Raw genomic sequence first — 22,849 nt, forward strand, 5'->3', positions numbered from 1 at the left:
GCTGCGAGAAAAAATAGCGCATACGCGACCGTTTTCGCTCATCTTTTTTATCCGGACCGTGAAAAGATGGGTTTGACCCTTTTTTGATGAGCTGCACATAGACTTCTATGGGAATACGCGGCTGTGACGGAGCCCTGAGCACCAGTGAGGTTACCGCAGGACACGGCGGGGGATATACACACCGCTGCGGCTGACGGCCGCTGATACACAGCCGCCGCGGTCACCGAACGGCCGCCGGGACTTCCGCACGACACGCCCGGGCTCGCAGAGGTGAGAGTACCCGAGCGAGCAGGGGGCGGGCGGCCGTGCGCCGGGGGGAGTGGCGTGACACGAGAAGGGCGGGGTTATCGCGCTGGCTCCGCCCCCTACCGAAGCAAGAGGTGAGCCGTAGTAGAGCGGCCGCACAAGCCGGAGGAGCTGTCAGCAGCGGAGCGCCCCGTCCTGCGCTGTCCGCCGGGTGTAACGCGCTGCTGCCGGCTGTGTCCCGCGGCTGTTCCGTGCCGACACCATTCAACAAGTGGCGGCGCCGGCCAGCCTCCTATGTCCCCGCGGTGTGACAGGTGCCGCTGCCCGGGACAGTGAATGGGAAGCGGCGGTGACCTGCGCAGGTGACGCCGTCCATGGCCGAGCCCCAGCCGCTGCTGTGATCCCCGCCAGCCCGCCCGGGAGAGTTGGCCAGAACTTGCATGCCCGGGGGAGTGTCCGCCGCCGGGAGCCCGCAGTGAGCCGCCGCCGACCATGGCCAAGTGGCTGAACAAGTACTTCAGCCTGGGCAACAACAACCCCAAGAGCAAGAGCCCCCCGCAGCCCCCCAGACCGGACTACAAGAGGAACGGGGCTCCCGAGCGCCCCCTGCAGGCCCAGTACCACCACCACACCTCCCCGCTGCCCGGCCGGGAGGAGAGCGACCTCATCCGAGCCTACCGGGCGCAGAAGGAGCGCGACTTCGAGGACCCGTACAACGGCCCCGGCTCGTCCCTCCGCAAGCTGCGGGCCATGTGCGGGGAGGAGCGGCTGGCGGACGGCAGGAGGGGCCGGGCGCCGGCGTGCAGCAGCAGCACCAGCCTCTTCCAGGAGCCGTACCCCGGCTCCAGCACCAACACCACGTCCTCGTCATCCTCGTCCTCCTCCTCCCCGCACCTGTACCGCAGCAACAGCGAGCGGCGGCCGCCCGGAGCCCGGCAGCAGCAGGCGGGGGGCGGCGAGCTCAAGTACATCATCTCCCCCAAGCACCGGCTCATCAAGATAGACAGCTGCGGCTGGGGAGAGCCCACCGGCGGCGGCGGCGGCATCTCGTGGAGCCCGGCCGTCACCGGGGGAGGAGGCAAGGAGGAGCAGCCGGCCAAGAAGGACAAGGTAAGAGGCGTGCTGGGGCCTGCCGGGGCCGGTACTACCGGGGGGATGCAGGGGCGCCATACCGGGGATGTAGCTGCTGCTCGCCGGGCACCTCCAGCTCACCAGCCAGTCACCTCACCGGCCGCCGGGCACCTCCAGCTCACCAGCCAGTCACCTCACCGGCCGCCGGGCACCTCCAGCTCACCAGCCAGTCACCTCACCGGCCGCCGGGCACACTGGTGTTACTGAGGGTATGTAATATGTACAATATCTAATGTACATATCAGCCTACAGGGTCCACTACATACATGTAACTAAGTCCATACAAGCTGTAACCTGTACCCAAAATATACAGTCATGTACATATTACTACACCGACCATACAGGGTCCACTGCATGTATATAACGGGGTATACACTAATGTACATATTACTACACTGACCATACAGGGTCCACTGCATGTATATAACGGGGTATACACTAATGTACATATTACTACACCGACCATACAGGGTCCACTGCATGTATATAACGGGGTATACACTAATGTACATATTACTACACCGACCATACAGGGTCCACTGCATGTATATAACGGGGTATACACCAATGTATATATTACTACACCGACCATACAGGGTCCACGGCATGTATATAACGGGGTATACACCAATGAACATATTGCTACACTGACCATACAGGGTCCACTGCATGTATATAACGGGGTATACACTAATGTACATATTACTACACCCACCATACAGAGTCCACTGCATGTATATAACGGGGTATACACTAATGTACATATTACTACACTGACCATACAGGGTCCACTGCATGTATATAACGGGGTATACACCAATGTATATATTACTACACTGACCATACAGGGTCCACTGCATGTATATAACGGGGTATACACCAATGAACATATTGCTACACTGACCATACAGGGTCCACTGCATGTATATAACGGGGTATACACTAATGTACATATTACTACACCGACCATACAGGGTCCACTGCATGTATATAATGGGGTATACACTAATGTATATATTACTACACCGACCATACAGGGTCCACTGCATGTATATAACGGGGTATACACTAATGTATATAGTACTACACCGACCATACAGGGTCCACTGCATGTATATAACGGGGTATACACTAATGTACATATTACTACACCGACCATACAGGGTCCACTGCATGTATATAACGGGGTATACACTAATGTACATATTACTACACCCGCCATACAGGGTCCACTGCATGTATATAACGGGGTATACACTAATGTACATATTACTACACCGACCATACAGGGTCCACTGCATGTATATAATGGGGTATACACTAATGTACATATTACTACACCCGCCATACAGGGTCCACTGCATGTATATAATGGGCTATACACTAATGTACATATTACTACACCCGCCATACAGGGTCCACTGCATGTATATAACGGGGTATACACTAATGTACATATTACTACACCCGCCATACAGGGTCCACTGCATGTATATAACGGGGTATACACTAATGTACATATTACTACACCCACCATACAGGGTCCACTGCATGTATATAACGGGGTATACACTAATGTACATATTACTACACCCACCATACAGGGTCCACTGCATGTATATAACGGGGTATACACTAATGTATATATTACTACACCCACCATACAGGGTCCACTGCATGTATATAATGGGCTATACACTAATGTATATATTACTACACCCACCATACAGGGTCCACTGCATGTATATAATGGGCTATACACTAATGTACATATTACTACACCCACCATACAGGGTCCACTGCATGTATATAAAGGGGGATACACTAATGTACATATTACTACACCGACCATACAGGGTCCACTGCATGTATATAACGGGGTATACACTAATGTACATATTACTACACCCACCATACAGGGTCCACTGTATGTATATAATGGGGGTATACACCAATGAACATATTGCTACACTGACCATACAGGGTCCACTGCATGTATATAACGGGGTATACACTAATGTACATATTACTACACCGACCATACAGGGTCCACTGCATGTATATAACGGGGTATACACTAATGTACATATTACTACACCGACCATACAGGGTCCACTGCATGTATATAACGGGGTATACACTAATGTACATATTACTACACTGACCATACAGGGTCCACTGCATGTATATAACGGGGTATACACCAATGTATATATTACTACACTGACCATACAGGGTCCACTGCATGTATATAACGGGGTATACACTAATGTACATATTACTACACCGACCATACAGGGTCCACTGCATGTATATAACGGGGTATACACTAATGTATATATTACTACACCGACCATACAGGGTCCACTGCATGTATATAACGGGGTATACACTAATGTACATATTACTACACCTACCATACAGGGTCCACTGTGTGTGTGTGTGTGTGTGTGTGTGTGTATATATATACATATCAATGTACAGTCCATACAAGCTGTAACCTGTACCCAAAATATGCACTAATGTACATATTACTACACCGACCATACAACGTCCACTCCATACAGTGTCCACTACATGTATACAATATAATAGGGTATACAATAATGTACATATTACTACACTGCCCATACAGGGTATACTGTGTGTATGTATATAATATATATTTTAATGCTATAGTATCTGCTATATGTAATATTGTGCAGACCATAGTGTCCACATGTAATATATAACCAAGGTAAACACAATAGTGTACAGTCCACACAATATGCACATGCATGTAATATGTAACCAGGATATACACTACTGTACATATCACTTTGTGTATACTACATGTGTGTAATATGTATCTGAAGCAGTTTGGTACGGTGTTGGCCAGTAGAGCTAACATCTCAGTGAGAGAAACTAAGTCATCTTGTAGATATGACACCTTCTAATGGCTAACGAACATACATGATGTTACAGCCAGCTTTCCAACCCCACAGGGTTCTTCCTCAGGTAACTTCCTGTGTAGGTCTAAAAGCTTGCTGTAACATCATGTATTATTATTGTTAGCCAATGAAGGTCTCATATCTACAAGATTACTGTGTTTCTCTTGCTGGGAACAATCACACTTTATTATGTATACTACTTTACTTCCTGATTATATCCATCACACTGCAGACCATATATGTATCCAGAATGTTACTGTACGTACAATGTGTCCACTACATGTAATATGTGCCAAGCATATACATATCACTGTGTGCGCTACATGTATGTAACCTGTACTCACTGGATTAGTATATATTCTGGATACAGGTGTATCTGCTCTCTGTGGTATATCACTACATGGATATATACTGCATATCACCATGTGCCATCCAGACTTTAAATGCAAGCTACATGTATGCAGGATACACACTAGACATATCACTGTATACAGTCCATACTACCAGCTACATGTTTATTACTGTGTGTAAGGTACAGTGACCACCACATGTGTGTAGAATATACAGCGATCTACAGATGTGTGTACTGGACATGTATGCAGGATATCCATCTCACTGGGAAGATATACCAGCAGTGCCCTCCACGCGTGTTATATGGAAGTATCTCTGGCTGTCGGTGTGGCATCCACCTCCTTGTCTTGGCTGTCCGCTACATGTATGGTCATTGTCACCGTCCTAGGGATCCGTGTGACACTAATGACATAAGGAGTAGCTGCGTGTTGCATACAGAGGTGCTGATTGGTTGGTTCGAGGACCCTGGAGGGGTGGTTGATATGTGTAGGCTTGCTCTGGATCCACACAGTTGTACATTTCAGTCAGTGACTATTATATTGTACTGCTTTTGACTTCTATATAAATTATTACATGAGTCCCGACCGTTGTCCCTGCGCCTCCGCCAGCAGCTGGATGGTATATAGCATCCGTACACTCGGTATGGCGGGTGGCTGACATCAGTGCCCAGCGATGGTATAGGAAGGGGAGGGCGCCCCCTGGCACATGCGGTGGGGCTGGGGTGACCTGGAGGAGCAGTTTAAATAGAAGTTGAGAACTTTTCATTGAAGTACGCTAAAAGAACAATTCCTGGAGCGTTGGTATGTAGGAGGCCGCCGCCACGTGACGCCAACCCCCCGCAACCTGAAAATCCAGATTCCTGTCTGTTGCATAAGAGTAAAACGTGGGTGGAATGCATCGCGTTCTACTACAACCCGGGCGCTGCGTGCGTGCCGTGGCTCTAGGCCTGCGGTATGACAGCTGCTGTGTCCTGTGGCAGTCAGTACTCTGCATGTCACCCCGTGACCGCCCCCTTACACACCCTGCCGCATGCTACTCCGTGGTTGCACACATGAGCCTGTCTAAACGCTCTGCACGAGCGTAAACCACCATAGCGGTGACGTCACCCGCCCCTTAAATGGCGCATTAGGCCCAATGTCCACGGCCGGATAGGATTTGCGGAATCTGCGCAGGAGATCCGTAAATCAAGCCGCTCATGGGGAAGCATAGGCGTCCCCAATTTAATTAAAGCATGCAGGTTTGTTTTGTGGACCTTTTTGTCCGGCTTCCGTTGAAGTCAGTGCGTTACGAACACGTGAGTGCCGTCCATATGACTATCACACAGAACACTGGCGACCATCGGTTTGCGCCTGACGGGCTCGAGCGCATCTGGAATCACACGGACCTCCCATCTGTCCGGGCGAGCTTTTGTGGATTTGACTTAAATATCCTACCCAGTGTGACCGTGGCACGTGGTTGGGCTTACTAGCAGATCCACGGTCGGGCCTCCTTGCTGTTGCGTGCGGCCGTGCGGGGATCGGTTGGTGTTGATGTGTTTTCGGCTGCTAAGGTTCATCACATCTGTACTTAGTAACCGCTTGGCTTTACTGTCTGACAATCGAATGGTTTCACAATCCAGTAACTGCAGCAGCCAAGGTATTCGGGATGAGTCATGCCCACCTATCTGCTGCTTCCCGGGTTAACCCTATACTCCCCCCTTGCACTTGTGGATCAGCTTACCAATGAAGAAGGGGTAGTCCATAGCAAACAAGACCACAAATACCAGAAGACGACTGTCAGACAGCTATCTAGCCCAACACCCACGTGTATTTTTGGCTGACGTCCCTCTTAACACCCCCCCCCCCCCCCCCCCCCAAATACCCAAGTGACCGAGTGTGTATGTATTCTGAGAGGGGAGAGCTGCCAGGGCGGTTAATCTCCCTGAAATCCAACCGCTGGATCCTTATCTCCTGCCCCTTCCCCCACATACCTGCTCTTTGGGAGTGTTGGGCCGTCATGCACATCACATGATTGGTGGGTAATGCCAGGATCGGCTGATCAAAATGTAATCTGTAAGGCCGGTCTAAGACTGGAGAAGCGCCTGCTATAATCCTGGAGCTTCAGTCGGAGCAGTCTGCTGGATCAGTTCCTCCACAGCGGTGCAGCTTGTATGGATTGGGGAACCATATGCTTGGTTAGAAAGTAAAGATTCAGTATACTTGTATTCTGTTCTGCACCCCTGCTCCAGGAGCGCTGAGGAGTCCAGTGGGCGGTCCTGTTGGTGGCTCGTCCTACAGGGAAGGCTGATAGGACCGCCCACTGGACTCCTGAGTAAGGATTTGTATGAGTACAGGCTATACGGAGTCTATTTTCCAACACTGGATATGGTTTCTCATCCTAAAACCTGCAAAAGACACTTAGAATTCCAAACTGGGAGCTTTATAGGCTGAAAAAAGCTGGACTGCAGTAAAAAAAAACTGCAAATACGGGTTTTCTCCCTTTTTTTTAATATATACTGTTGACAGTATAGACATTCAGTGCTATTAATTTTTCGCGCGACGTGTGAATTATCTCTCCCTCGGCCTGTTTCTGGTTAGGTTGACCATATAACGCATCTGATACGCGCCCCAGGATCTTAGCGCTGTCTTGACCAAGTAGATGCCCAGCAATGTGAAGCTCTGCATGGGCTCCGCTCTGGTACTGGCGTATCTTCTCTGCTCTCATGTTGTTGGGTCTTGGTCAGACCCCTCTCTAGTGTTTCAGCTCACCTTGGCAGACTTTTTATTTCTTGTGGCACACCTGCAAAACAAAAAAAAAACCCTCCTCCCCTCCAGCTAATCATGATGCTTCACGGTTGGGAATTGCTGACCTACTCAGGTGACCATTGAAGGTGACCCGTGCTGCCGTTGAGGGAGCCGACCTACAGCGTTGTATCATACACAGTGGCTGCATCAAGTCTCCCCTGTCAGTCCCCGGCGGCCTGGGTACATGGCTCCTCGTCCCTCCCCTACTGCGATTCAATATTCCATGGAAGTAGCTCTACAGAACTTCCAACGTTACTTGTACTGTTATCTCGGTCTTGGATGTTGCACAGGGTTAAACTACTTAACCCTTTCCAATCCACTGTCTGACGTCTAAAGACATTATGATTTAAGGCTGTACAGCTCCGATGTTGGAAGACGTCCGTCTGGGTTCTCTTACTGTATATTGCCAGCCTCTCTGCTGTCGGAGCCTATCCAACGTGTCATATTATGCAGTACTGGCTTTAGCCAGCAGATAGCGCCGTTGTATAACGGCAGAAAAAGAGTAAGCCCCCTAGGAAAACCAGGATACAAATTGGATTGGAAAGGGTTAAAGGGGTTTCCCACAACTTAAAAACTTTCTCCACAATCACTTTGTACTTCCTGTCTGCTGCTGACCAGGACATGTGACTGCTGCAGCCAATCATTGGCTATAAAATGTCACCAGTGATTGGCTGCAGCAGTCCCATGTCCTGGTCAGCAGAAGTACAAAGTGATTGTGGAGGAAGTTTTTTAAGTTGTGGGAAACCCCTTAAGTGTCTTAGATGTTGCACAGCATTGGAGTACAAGTAGTGTTGTGAAGTGGCCTGTGCCCCCCGGCTTCCCATTCACTTCTGTGGAAGAAGCAGCAGCTCCTGACCCCAGCTATCACATTTAGCCGGACCTAGATGGAGATCTTGGTCCCACCTTGTGGGTGGATATAACCTACCAATCTCAGATGGGGTACTCTGCATTCGGTGGCGTAGGGAGACTGTGTTGCTGTTAAAGCCCCGTACTGCGGCATCCAGTGGAGCATACTACGGTTTTTGTGGATTTGCGCAGAACAAGACTTCTAATGACTGTAAATGAATTTGGAGCCATAAAGCAGCGCGGGTCTGTTGGCTCCCGGTTACGGCTCCTATAGATATAGTTCCCGAGCCGCTTGTGTCGGGATCCCCTGCCGATCCTTGGTGTGCTACATCCGAAGCCATTCTGATGGATCTGACAATGTTCCTACTTGTACATTGCTGATATCTTCCTGCCGGATAACGGATTAGTCTACAGTCTTCACTGCCCTATGGGTGGGCTTGGTCATCCACAACGGGTCTTGTCGTCTTGCTAGTGGAAAGGCCATTCCATAGCTTGGACTCTGCAACGTGTTGGATGTTTGGTGACTTTCGGATGTAGTCGTTGGCAGCGCTTGGCGGTCAGGTAGGTGATTGGAGATGGAGACCCGGCTGCTGAAGTCAGACGGCTTCACTACTTGATTAGCAGGGACTTTCAGCAGGCAGAAGCTGCGGTTATTAGCGGTGGACCATCCAGCGTGGCCTGATCGGTGGGTTCACAGCGCAAAAATGGGACTCCATTCTCTTCTGGCTCCGTGTATTAGATGAGCGCAGCTCTGTGCACACTGTGACGGCACCGCTGCTGGGAGAAGGTTCTAGTTCCTCACCTGCTTGTCTGCTGCAAATATATCAGGGGCTTCCTGCTCCCCTCCCGCTCTGGGGATGTACTGGGCAGCGCACATGTTGATGCTTGTTGTTCTGTGTCCTAGAAAGGTGCTTTCCCACAGCATTTTTTTTTTTTTTTGCAAAAAAAAGGAAAACCAAAACTTTTTTTTTTTTTTTGAGCCAAAGCCAAAAAATGGGTCCAGCAAGAAAAATGGGTTCCCCCCCCCCCCCAAGACCGCATCTATAGTTCTATGGACTTTGGGCTTGAATGTAACAACTCTAAGCCCAGGAAGAAACCCATCCGGACCTGTCTATCAGAAATGGGAATCCAGGGCTTACGGGTGGCATCGGGTCAAGGGACAGATCCTAAAATTAACTTGGCAGCAATGAGGGTTCAGCATGGATGGAGCTGGAGGTCTTCACACTGGTGAGAAAATCTCCCGATGTAAGGGGGGTTGGCATCAGCATTGGAGCCTCTGGTCGGAGGTTCCGCAGCAGAACCGGCTCGAAATACCGGAAGAGAAGGCGCTGCATTCGTGCTCCGCTTTTCCTTCCGTCTAAAAGCCGTGCGGCTGAGGGGAGACCGAGCGGGCCCGTCGCCTCTGCGCTCCGCAAATCTATTCCTTTGGTTCGCCAACAAAGGCGTCGCCCCGGTCTCGTCTAAAAATGCCAATCTGATATTGTGTGATGCGGCGCCGCGCTGTTCTTGTACTGCAGGAGGGAAGCCCCTCCTCCGCCTCGGCGGTCGCTTTATTAGAACGCTTTATTTTTACTGTTTTTATTCAGACATATTGATCAGAAAGTTGATTTATTGGAAACAACTTTTCCCTCCGGCTGCCAGGAATTGATGCTCTTCTCTCGCTGCCCCTGGCAGACCGCAGCCCTTCGAGCCCACCATGTGATTTATCACTTGTGTCAACAGTTGCGTGACGTCGGCTCGTTGGGTTTTCTTTCCTGACGCAGCATGACTGTGATGGGAGCCAAAATAGACCTCGTGGCTTAATGACCGGCCATCGATTACATGTTGTAGCTTTCAGTTTCTGCTCCGACTCATTGGAGTCGCCATTCAGGGTCAGCCGGACGGCAGAAGTGACATCAGGTGACGGGGCTGTCGGCGGCATGTTGCCAGGAATGGGTTAGAAAGGAAGAAACCGGCCGAAGGTTCTAGGTAGCATCAAAGCGCGCTTCCTGTAAGCCTTGTCCCCTCCGACCTCCGCTGGCCTGCAGGCTATTATGAACGCAGCGATAACCACTGTGGGGGGTTTTAAACTTGAGACTGCTTGTGCAATACTCTGCAATACTTCAGTATCGCAGTATATTGTCCCTTTACATCTTGCTCTAATGCCATGTATTGGTTAATAGACTGCACTATCTGGTAGCCCTTTAATAGGTCCCAGGCTGGAAAGTGAACTTGCCAGCACCCCGCAATTGTCGTTGGCCACTTTGACAGCAGTATGTAAACAGTTAATGCGGTGATGAGAGTTGGCTCCGATCAGCCATGGCAGGCCAGGCGGGTATTGGCTGTCAGAAAAGGCTGACATCTGCCGGGTAGGAAGTGAGCTCGGCTCCTCAACCAGCTTCCATACACCGTCCGTGACAGCCTACTGTAGACTTAGGTCCTTAAGGGGTTAAATAAACATTTTTTTCCCCCTCCTCTGCTTACCATTCCAAGATCTCTGCTTTCGGTGTATGTGTGAACATTTGTTTTTTCCCAGCTCCTTAAAGGGACAATCTCATCTCGGTCGTCTACAGCATACCCACAGAGCGCCACCTCTGGGACGAGGTGGCTAGAGCGTACCCGGATTACCGAACCATCCGACTGGAACTTGCTGCGCTGTTTCCAAAATTGCTGTAGAAGTCAATGTGGGCGACACCAATAGTGTGGTAGAGCAAGCTACACTGTTTTGGTGACTGTTGGGCTGCGGGGTTCCATGAGATTTCTGAAGATGGTGTTAACTGAGCAGTAACCCTCCCGTCATGGCTGAGATAGGACGCCCCCCCCCCCCCTTTACGTTTAATATAGTAATTAAGATCTCTGATTTGTAGTTGTTGAATGGAAACCTTCAGTGCCGAGGACTCCAGCTTGTCACGCAGTGCGACCTTGTGATTGCAGAACAGACTGATCCCCCAAGTGTGCTGAAGGTTCCATTCAGAGACTGCAAGCGGAGATGTAGCTTAAAAACCACAGTGTAACAATGCGTCTTGTTTTGCTGTGCAGCAGTTTTCCATCTTGCAGGAAGCGTGCTTGATGCTACATAGAACCTTCGGCCGGGTTTCTTCCATTCTAAACTATGCCTGGCATCAACGTCTCGTCACCTGATGTCACTTCTGCTGTCCAGCTGACCCTGAATGACAACTCAAATGAGTCGCGGAGCAGAAATTGAAAGCTACAACACTTTAATTGGTTGCCGGTCATTAAGCCACGAGGTCTATTTTGGCTGAGACAAACTTGTGAAGGCAGCTTGACTCGAGTGCAGATTTATTTTCTCTTTGCCCTGGTTACCTGCTGCAGGGGGAATATCCGCACGGTGTGTTTGGTGCTGTGGGAGGAGGGTGTGATAGACGTCCTCACTCAAAACATCCGCTCCTGTGGAGTTTCTCCCTCCCTGCTGGTGACCCGAGTAGTTTCCTGCTGATACATTGGGTGGAATTGTATCTTGACGCCACCGGAAGTACTGGTGGAGCCAAGATACAAGGCGTTTGACGGGGTTGAAGCCCCCTGATTGGCTTCAGGCCATTGTCCCCTCGGGCTCACAGGTGCTGCTTTTTCCCTGCGGTGACTGTAGCCGGCGCCCCAGAAGCCCCGCTGTCACTGTCCCTGGCGCCCCTTTTTCGCCATTACAGCTTTCGCTGCTGACTCTGCTGTCACCTCTGCTGCCTTGGAGCGGACTGCTGTGACTCTCCCTGGCGACCCTTCCTCCACCCTTCCACGCTGTGAGTGTAGGGAAGCCGAGGGAGCACTGTCGCCCCCCCCCCCCCCCCCCATGCTGCAGCACTCACCGATCTGTGCGTCTGAAGTGACAACCGCTGCAACTTGCATATTAACCTTTTACTCCGTACTTAGGCCCTAACAACCAATGAGGTTGAATCAGCGAACCCAAACAACCAATCGGGTTGCTCGAATCGTAAATCAGAACCCCCGCTTAGCGCTGCGGGCCACAGCAGCGCCGTAAACTGCACAGCGACGCTCACTGCTCGCATATTAGCCTCTTACTCCCAACTTTTACACGAGCCAACCTAAAGAACCAATCATTGGGAATGAGTAAATCCAAACAACCAATCCGGTTGCGAATGGTGTGGATTTGGGGAGTAATATAGATATATGCTCACCGCTCCGGCCCACAGCACAGCTTTGTGAACTTCGCCGGTCACCGATCCCTCGCACAGCAGCGCTGCAGAGTGCACACCGGCCGCTCTGCCCTTCCTCCACGGCCTCGTCCGCTGACCAGCACCGTTCATCGCCGCCTCTCGCCTTCCTCCACGGCGGCCGGTGGTGGTTACAGGACCTGTGGGAACGGGGAGAATGCAGGACAGCCAATCAGTAACAGGGCATCAACCCCCTGTCAAACTCCTTGTATCTTGACTCCACCTGTACTTCTGGTGGCGTCAAGATACAATAATACCGATACATTGTATTCCCCCCCCTCCACACGCACTGTGATAGTATTTGGTTACTTCTATAGCACCTGTAACAATGACCCCCGGTGCGTCGGCTTATGGTCACAGTTCTTTCGCCGGATGAGAGGAAGAGGGGGAATGTTTTAGAACTTCGCCTTTCTTTTTTTGAACCATTCATGGTTTTGATCCGTGTGAAGTGTAAGCTGCCCGCGGTGGCGTAGATCTGCACTCCTCTGCATACACATGGCACGTAGTTTCCTCAGAGTTGTTGTATGTGGCTGCAGCCTGGCCTGCGGATGGCGCCGGAGCCCATTGTATCAAGGTATCGCTCAATTCTCCCTTCCAAATCCCCTGCGGCGCAGTCCTCGTGTAGAAAATCCGGATTCGCATCCCTAAAGGGGTCCCCAATAGCCACTGCTGACGGTCTGCAGATGGTATGATGGAGCGCAGTCATACGAGTCCAAGGTCGGGACTGGCAGAGGTCCTTAACGGGACAGCAGACGGCCAAGTCAGGCCATGTTTTGGATTGCCCCATGTTGGTCTATTACACCTTCAACATATCCTGCGGCAGAAATCCAACGCTTGATCCCATTGAAATCACTGAACCCGTTCTGCTTATTGTGCCTGTGCCGTGTGAGGGAGCCCCTAATATTAAACTTAATTATCTCCCCAATTGGCGCTATATAAAGAGTAAACTATTGGTGGGCATGTGTCTGCAGGGATGCCCGGCTGGGTAAGTGGACCACTTCCTACTGGACTGATGGAAGCTTTTAATTCATCAGCACAGTACCTACAATAACTGGAGCATGTAAGGATTATAGGAGGCCCTCTGATGACTTTTTGGAAAGCCGGGTGCCCATTGACTATCTGACACATGGGCCGCCTTCTGCATGTACCTCTGGATATACATCAGTTGGATGGTACCATTAGTCTAGTTTTGCCGCCTTGTACGGCTTTCTGTAACACGCCTGGCCTTGAGCTTTCCCTCCTGTCCTCCGGGAAGTGTTTTGCAACCCCTTCAGAACTACGGAGGAATGACGCGTCACGCTTTCTGCTTTTACGTGTTGAATCTTGACACGTCCATGAAGTTTCTGCAATGTGCGTTGGAATGTCTGTCTGCCCGGGGCGGCGGGCTGCAGGCGGTATCAGCACATAGAAACCCGCGCCGGCAGCGGATACAAGCAGATGTATCCGTAAACCCAGCTGTCAGCCCGTCAGATGAACGCCCTCGTCCCGCGCCACCGTGTCATAACCTCAGACCGAGTGTAATGGGAATAGTCAGTATAATATACGCTATATACTGCGCTCTGTAGAGGGCTGCTCTAATCCTTAATGCACCCTGCCGATGAGGTGAATGCCGCTATTGGCCGCTCTAACAGACGGGTTTTCACCTTTTTTTTATTTTTAACGCACCACATTGCAACAATGGGGTGCGTTGAAAATGCTGCATTTTTTACGGATGCCAGTGAGATGCGTCTAAGGCCAGATTCACGGGACTAGCGGGTTTTTTTGCATACATTGATTGAGTTCCAGATGTGCTTTCCAGTGGAGATGCGCAGCGTTTTACGCATTTCCCTGAATTATGAAACCAATGATTTTCAATGGTTTCTTTCACGTTTGTGATGTTTTCACTTATGCAGTGTTGCGTGAGAAAAAAAAGCGCCCTATCCTTCTGCATTTTTGTGCTTTTTTTTCGGAGCCTTTGTTTTATTGCATCGCTCGAACTTGGGGTTTTTGTGCGATGTGTTTAACGTTAGAAAGTCCTGTGGTTTTTCTCGCACATTGCCGCAAGCGGCCGCAATGGTTTTGCAAGAAAAAGCAGCGCTGACTCTGAAATCTCATGAGCAAAATTGCAATTTTTGCCATGTTTTTCCATCGGTGATATCTCAATCGCCCGCGTGTAACCGCCCTCAGTGTCATGTTCCTCCCCCCTTTTAATTCCCCTACAGAAACCCAATCTTTGCCATGTGGACCACAATGCAAACCCCACTGGGAATAACGGGCCGCAGGTTTCGGCAGACTCTGCTCCAGACCGCAGGCACTCGCGCAGATGGGGGGATTGTAATGGGTTAATAAACAGGGAAATCTGTAAAAGGCGCCATAAAGCTGCGAGACTCCAGGGCGCGCTGCGGACGGCATAAACCCCATTGATCTGCTCTGGGGTATTCGCAGTAGAACGCTTCAGAGCCGCTGATACAGGTTATTTAGCATTTTGAGACATCACTACTATGTGTGTGCTCCGTGTAACAGGAGGTGGCTGGAGGGTCCTAGACCGGTTGTACCTCTGCGTCAGACGGTCGGAAAATGCACCAGTTCAACAGCTGTGTGGGAACCAGGCGGACCCAGTTTATAGTCAGTGGGGTCCGTCCGGTGCTGGTCTATCCTGACGGAATAGTTCAGCCCTGGGGATTCCCCCGCTGACGTGACGGAGGTGGGTAAGGGGTGTGTACTACAAATCCTCTTGCCCACTGATGCCATCCGGCTGTGTCTGCTTTTGAAGTTGGGGGGGGGGGGGGGGGGGAATCGGCGGCATGCAGCACAATGCTTTGCGGTTCTTCGAATGGATGGAAACAGGAAAAATTTTCGTTGCACGCTTATCAGAAAAGACCTAAACCGAACATAATTGTCACCATTCCCCAAGTGGGTGGAGAACATTACTTAACTGTTTTAATAACCAGTATTCTCCAAGGGTATGTTCATCATTGCACTCGGAGCATGCTCTGAGCATGGAAAACACAAAAAGACTGTAGTACTGGATGGTGACTGTTGTCAGCGCTCTCCCTCCCACTCCTGGACGGCTGTACTCAGCCACTCCCCTGACATCACTCTCCCTGTCAGTGTGCTTATTTAACCCTTGAAAGGGCACACGTGCTGAGAGCATTTATACAGTTCCCAGAACTCCAAAGGTGTATGTGCCTTCAGAGGGTTAATCAACACAAGTCTAGTGAGCACACTTGTCAGGGGAAGGCGTATTGGCAGTGATGTCAGGGGTGCGGCTGAGTACAGCCGGCCAGGAGTAGGAGGGGTTGAGCTGGCAGCAGTCATTGCCTAGTCTTATAGTCCTGGTTGCTGTGTCTTCCACGCTTCAAGCATGCTTGGAGTACAGTGATGAACACACCCATGAGAAGAACCATCTGGAGGAGCCATTCTGTGTTGTGCCGTTCCTCCCGGACATGTAGGACCAAAACTGTTGGTGCGGTTCCTTGTCAGTAGGATGCATCCCTGATCTGTCACGAGCGGTGCAGATAGGGCAATGTTGGGCTGTTGGGACTTGGTTGTCAGTTTAGTCACACATTTGAGATGAGAAGACTCTGCAGCATCATGGGATCTGCATATTTACTGACCGTCCGTGTCGGGGGAGCGGACTGATCCCCTGAAGTAGGCACAGGCTGGGGACCCTCTTACACAGGATGCTCTTCAGCCCCCGAGGAGGGAGGATCACTCAGTGAATGGAGGCGGAGTGTGCAGGAGATGACTTCCTCCATTCACAGTAAACAGGCAGTCCTTCATAGATGAACATCTGCCTGTTCACACGGACCAATTGTCATTTGATTTTTATGCCTGCAGAAACTGAACAACAAACGAATGATCGTCTACCGTCTGAATGACTAGGATGTGTAACGGCGCCGCCGGGCGGCGTTCCTGCGTGCCATGCATCTCTGCCCGGCTCCCCCTTTTCTGTTTGGTTTTTTTCTTTCATTTTTCTATTCACACACAAAAAAAACTAACATTTCTGCTGTGGATCTCATTGATGTCGGTGGGATTTTTAATCTGTAATCCCTTCCATTGTTTGTTTATTTTTAACTAGAAAAATAGCAGCACGGCGGGCGCTTTATTTTTTTTCTGATTTAAAAAAAAAAAAAAAAGCCATTGAAGCGGAAAGTCTAAATCCCTTTTGAAATCAATGATCCGTCGCAGAAATGTCTTTTTTTTTCCCTTTTTTTTTTAATTTGCAGAACAAAAAAGTGGAAAATGGTCAGAGGTGTGAACGCAGCCTTAGGAGGGCGGGAAGGTTCTCTGTCAGAGCCTTAGTAGGTGTATATAGGAACCTGATGCAAAGGAGAAGCATTAACCCTTTCCAATCCAATTTGTATCCTGGTTATCCTAGGGGGCTTACTCTTTTTCTGCCGTTATACAACGGCGCTATCTGCTGGCTAAAGCCAGTACTGCATGAGGTGACGCATTGGATAGGCTCCGACAGCAGAGAGGTCGGCAATATACAGTAAGAGAACCCCGACGGACGTCTTCCAACATCAGAGCTGTACAGCCTTAAATCATAATGTCTTTACACGTCAGACAGTGGATTGAAAAGGGTTAAGGGCCCATTCACATTCAACATTTTTTTTTCTCCCCATTGACTTCAATGGGTTTTTTAAAAAAAATGTATGCACTTTGATTTACTTCTGTTCATTAGGTTTCCGTTTTTTTTTTTTTTTTTTTAATTTAGCGGAGCAAATAGCACAGTTAGCTCCATTAGGTTTTTTTCGTGTGTTTAACACAAAAAGCAAACTGGAAAGCATTCTTCTACTCCAAAAACAGAACAGAGAAACGCAGGTGTTAATGGGCCCTGACGACTAGGGCTGTAACCTGGAGTATTGGCATTAGTACACGCAGACGTGCCGTAGTCTGACTATGCATACAATTTCTAGAAGACTTTAAGGCTCAGGTGCCATCAGATCTCTGGTGAGTATTACATATACACACACTGTGTCAAAAACACTCCGGCCCGCAGGAGAAGCTTTTGCTGCAAAACCTGGCATGCAGTTCCAGCTCGGGCAGATCTGTAAATACTGAGAGTTGTGAAGAATAGATGGACGGTCTTGTCAGCGGAGGCCCTAGAAGTGCCCCACCACCACCCTCCTTGGTATACAGAATGGCTCTCGGAGCCCCTTGTGTGTAGTGACCTCTCCGTTGGGTTATGATGCTGGTTGTCCCACCAAAGCCACTTGGCAATGCTTCCCCAACGAGCTGCTCTTCAGGCCGTATTATTCTCCGTATGGCTTCTGGTGGAGAGAACGCCTCTTACAGCCACTAGCCTGGATTAAATACATATCAGCACCTCTGTGTCACTTCCCAGATGCCCCAACCCGAAGCCCTTTAATTACATGCCGGCTTGTGAATGGATCTAGGTTCCGAGAAGCTACCAATGTGGGATAACGCCGTCCTCTAGAAGTGCGTCCGCTCCAGAATGTTTAACCGGAGAAGAGGACTTGAGTTCTCCAGGTCACATTGGATAAGTGGTTTGTTGGGCGGTGATTGACTTACTGGCCAGAACTTCCCACCTCCCACTTGTATAAACTCTAGTTGCCGTGTTCCAGGATGGTGCAATCCCTCTTCTCCCGCTTCACCGCTTGTGCTGATGCTTATTGCCAGTTAGGTGAACTGTAGCGATGGGTAAGTGCTGCTTCCACATGTACGTACGGAGATCCATCCCATGACAGAGTGGCCTACATTTATTAATAGTTCTGCCAAGTACAGTACGTCTGCTGAAAATGAGGATTCAACAAGAACGGCGCAAAAATAATTGGTTGCCATGGGTAACAGTGCTTTTCAGTCTTCAGAAACAATCATAGTATAGCTTTCATTGTATGTGCTGCTCTTGAAAATGAAAGCTATGCTGTGATTGGTTGCTCTGGGCAACGGACCGTTTTTTTCTTAGACTGTTTTCATAAACCTACCCCAATGTCTTAAAGGCTTTTTTTTTTTTTTTTCTCTAAATGGTGGTCAACTCCCAGCATCTCTGCTGATCGGGAATGAGGACCATAGGTGAAGCAGATTGTGGTGGTCATAGTGCAGCGGCGAGGTGACATTCCACCTCTACGGGAATGCTAGTCACCATAACATCAGGAGCTCCTCCGTGTTTCCATCGTGATGTTCATCGGTGCCTGAATAGCGCCCTACTGGAATGTTGGCTCTTCCTTGCTGGAAATGATAAAACGCCACAAAAGCTGTGGGGTGTCATGAAGGATGCCTTGTATCTGGCCCAGTGCCTAGATGACCTAATACAACACATCTCCGCCGGAATGCAGCTGCGTAGAACTGGACTACCTACTTGACGAGCGCCGTGTCTCCAACGCTGTATATATCAAGCTTCTGTAAGGGGCATTAAGTTTGAGGAGTTCTATCTGTTGTTGTCCTTCCGGCTGCTCTGTCAGATCATATAGGAATAAATCTATATTTGCACCATTCTTCTTGAGTCCTCCTGTATTTCCCACCAGACGTGGCACATGCGGCTCCAAAGCGTTGGTATACCTCCATCTTCTGCCAACGTTACAGAAGCGATGGCATTGGATGACTAGTGCTTCACCAGCGATGCCTCCCAACTGGAGCCACAATGCTGGCAATTTGGCAACCTTAACTGACTGTAGCCTATGACCACATTGGAAGATCAAACCCCCACGTACGCCCGTGTGAGCGAGCCCTTAATCTGCAGAACATGTCCATGGGGGTAAATGAGGAGGACCGTCATTCAGCAAGATCAGGCATGCAATTTAATAGCCTAGTTTCACTCTAGTGGAAAATGACCCTTTTAACCCTATAAAACACGCCACTTAACCCCCCTGAGCAGCTGCTTCTGAAGGGTCTGGTGGGACCGCGGCAGGAATTCATCAGACTAACATGATATCCATGCTTGGGCTTTGCCAGTCTTATTCACATTGTGCTGTTTGCGTCTGTCTCTGGCATGCTGGGCGCAGGTCACTGCGGTTTGCTTTTAATGGCACAGATTATATTAATTTCCAGGCAATCTGTTTAAAGTGGTGAAAAACTGCAGGTTTTCCTGGTTTGAGACGTCACAATTTTGTTCTAAAACTGTATGTATGTGTCCATCTATCTCACACTAACTGGCAATGTCACTTTTGGTACAATTTGGCTACGTGTGCATACAGACTAAGGTATAGGTGCCAGGGGTCTATATAGGGGGGCAGAGGCACTGAAGTTTGGGAAAATTGAGGTGTAGTGCATTACATACAGCTATTGATATTTTATTTTTTTGGGGGGGCAGGGGGGGGGGGGGTCCTGTTGAGGTTTAAACGGCTGCCATTTTCATTAATATCCATTAAGGGAATTAGTTGACCGTACTTTCTAAACTCCGGGAAAGTAGAGCAATGAGATTTCCTAATGAGATATTCATGTGGTAAAGCTAACCCTCAGTTAGCCTGCCTTCCAGGTGACTTCTAGGAATCAGCCGTTGTGTGTACATGTGTAATATCGTTGTTTCTGGCCATTGGATGACTTGTACACTATATGGCATTTATCGACAGTTTTCCTTTCTGCAGGATCTATCTCCTATTTCTCAGTTGTCCTTGAGCTGATGGGTGTAGACTAGCTGCTAGGATGGCTCTGCAGTACTATACACAGAAGAGGTGAGATTCTAGACACAAACCAGTATGTAACCGCTTTGTATTAATGTTGAAGTGTGCCAGGAGCAGTAGTGCTGCCCCTGTACTCCATAGCGGTATTCATCTATACAGGTGAAGATCTATTCCTTAAGCAGGGCATATTGTCATTGTGCATCGCTCATGCAACTTTCCCGCACACAACGTGCTATTCCAATAGCCCAGATCTGTATTGGGCCCCTCACATGCAGCTTTTTTTCGTGCACTTACTACTCGCACAGAAAATTACGGCATGCGCTATCTTGCCGCGCATTATGCATGTATACACCCCAATATAGTGTATGGGGATTGTCATTGCATGCTTGCTGTGGGCTCGCTCACAAGACATGCGCACGCGGCACGTCAGCAGACGTTCTTGTGAGCCCCGTCTTTACCAGAGCTTCCTTTTTAAGAGCCTTTTCTATTAAACATCTGGGATCAGTTAACAGGCGATATTGTACCTTTATGTAATTATATACATGGGGGGGGGGGGGGGGGACAGCTACGCTCTGTGACTACCAGAAACTGAAATGACAAGTAGCTTTTGATAACTGCAGTATTTTTTTCCTCCTTGGTGCCGCTCTCCGGTTTACGCCATTCATGAGATCGGCCATAGCTAATGAAGGTCTGATCCGTTGTTGATTCCATTCATGAGATCGCCCATAGTTTCATTCTGATTCTAATCCCTCTGATTTCTGCTTCCCCAGAACAGACAAATGTGTCTTTTATACCGCTGTTACAAAACATTTGGCGTCTGATTAAAGATCTAGCTGGCTGTATTTGAGGGCTTAGCCGTGAATTAGCCGCACGTACAGAGCGCCCAGTGTCAGCCGGGGCTTTATTCTGCCTCGCACATGGCCGCCCTTCTTGGGGATTATAAACGGTCCAACAAAAAGCCTTTCAGTAGAGCCTCCTGGGTAATGTAGTCCCCAGCTACCTGCCGACTGACTAAATTATATATAACTCCAGGTATTTAGTATGTAGGGAGCCGCCCAAACTGGTGCATCGGATAAAGCATGGCAAGCGGGAAGTGGTTTATACTCATCAATGGTAATGCCGATGGATATGTTGTCTTTTGGGGTGTCCTGCTATTGGGGCGTTGGTTACACTTTAGATTTCCTAACTAAGCATAGTGCAGAACTTGTATAAACCGAGAGTGGGGAACTGCAAAATTGATGATGCGGCCCTTTTGCCAGCAATGGTTTCAGCCGTGTTGTTCGCTGCCGCAGGATTCTGGCCTTGGCGAGGTGTCACAGACTCTGGTATGCATGGATTATCAATGACATTAAATCGCTGATGGGCAAAGTAAATATTGCTGAATGACGATGGCACCAGTGGAGGATATGTTGGACAGCAAGTTACTACTTGAAGTAGATGTGTTAGATGCTGGAGAAATGGGCAAGGTCAAGGGTCTGAATGACAAGGGTCAAATTGTGACGTCCAGAAACCTGGTTCGGAGCATCTCCTAAACCGAAGGCCTTGTGGAGAGTTTTTCAGGAGGCTATGGTTTGGTGGCTACTAAAGTGGCCCAAGGAAGGACCACTGGGGAACTGATCAGGAGTGACCAAGGCCCACCGGTGTGCCTGGGACTGAAGCGTATCCTCCGATCCATAGAAGAACTATTGTAGCACAGGCTTCTGAACAAGGTAATGTCTGATAGATGATTTAGACCTTTGCCGATATCCAGAACTCCTAGACTGACCTGTTTGGCACTGACCAGTGACTTGTCACCGTGAGCAGAAGAGTATTTTCAATCAATGGGAGTGTGCTTGGAAAGGCCTGCTAGTCTTACAGAAGTCTCTGAATGAAGCTGGGCACATCCTTGGAATCCAAGTACAGACAACTTGGTGCCAGGACCCTGAAATAATATATTTGGCCCCTGGATTGGCTTTACAGGTTGTTCTGTGGCTGGCACACTGAGGTCCTGGCTCATAGTACAAAAATCTGTATGGTTTCTGTGGGTTTCCTTCCCGGTACGGTTGTATTGTATGCACTGACCTCAAATCTGTGGCAAACGCTACATTTTGATACACATTTGAACCCATTGCTATGCTGATCCACAATGCATCTGGCTGTGGGCTTTAATATCTGCACCATACCCTCTGATTCACCAACTGTAACCGGGTGCCAGGATAGATGGCAGCCATAGACATGGCGCTGTAAACTGCAGTACTCCCATGTCCAGCAGGGGGCTTATAGTGCTGTTTATTCTGGTATATACAATATGCATCTTCCCGGTGAATCAGGCACCTACTTCTATCTTGTGTGGTGACTTGTAGACTTCCAGTGTCTGATCACTTAGATACGAGATCCCAGACCTATTGATTAGTTGGCACGTGATTACCTCGGGAATTTTAGGAACTGCCTTGGTGTCGTTGGGTAGCGGAGGACAAAACCTTCCGTTCTAGTGGTCATGCGATCTAGAGTCTTGGCAGGATTGCGTTACGGTCTCCCTTCATGCCTCTAACATTGGTGCTGTAAGGGGAGCATTATCCCGAAATGTATTCCGACGGTAACATGGGATTCTGCAGCTTCACTTAGACAGGAAAAATGCAGGTAGAAATCGGCTGGCAGTTTGGGGATGTCTGAGCGTAATTATACTCATTTGTTCTCACGGTAATGTCTGGTTGTCGAGAAGAGGAGTGTATCTAATGAAGAGAGGCCTATTGTGTGTAGGGTTTTTTTCTTTAAACATTGTAGATGTTTAAGCTACTTCGTTTTTGTGCTTTTATAGTTTGATCACAATTTGATGTTTGCAGTTTTTTGGG

At 49.2% G+C, this 22,849-nt stretch overlaps 1 protein-coding gene across 2 annotated transcripts in view; it reads left to right on the forward strand.

The window, feature by feature from the left end:
- Nucleotides 1–386: 386 nt before the first annotated feature.
- Nucleotides 387–22,849, forward strand: part of SHB (SH2 domain containing adaptor protein B) — a 118,968-nt gene continuing 96,505 nt past the window's right edge. For both annotated transcript variants that reach the window (XM_066604391.1, XM_066604392.1), the window contains exon 1: nt 387–1,356. In XM_066604391.1, coding sequence (XP_066460488.1) covers nt 739–1,356 — 618 coding nt within the window. In that variant the 5' untranslated portion in view covers nt 387–738. The remainder of the gene's footprint in view (nt 1,357–22,849) is intronic.

The sequence above is a fragment of the Eleutherodactylus coqui genome, chromosome 5, assembly GCF_035609145.1.
Source record: "Eleutherodactylus coqui strain aEleCoq1 chromosome 5, aEleCoq1.hap1, whole genome shotgun sequence".
In the NCBI taxonomy this organism is placed as follows: domain Eukaryota; kingdom Metazoa; phylum Chordata; class Amphibia; order Anura; family Eleutherodactylidae; genus Eleutherodactylus; species Eleutherodactylus coqui.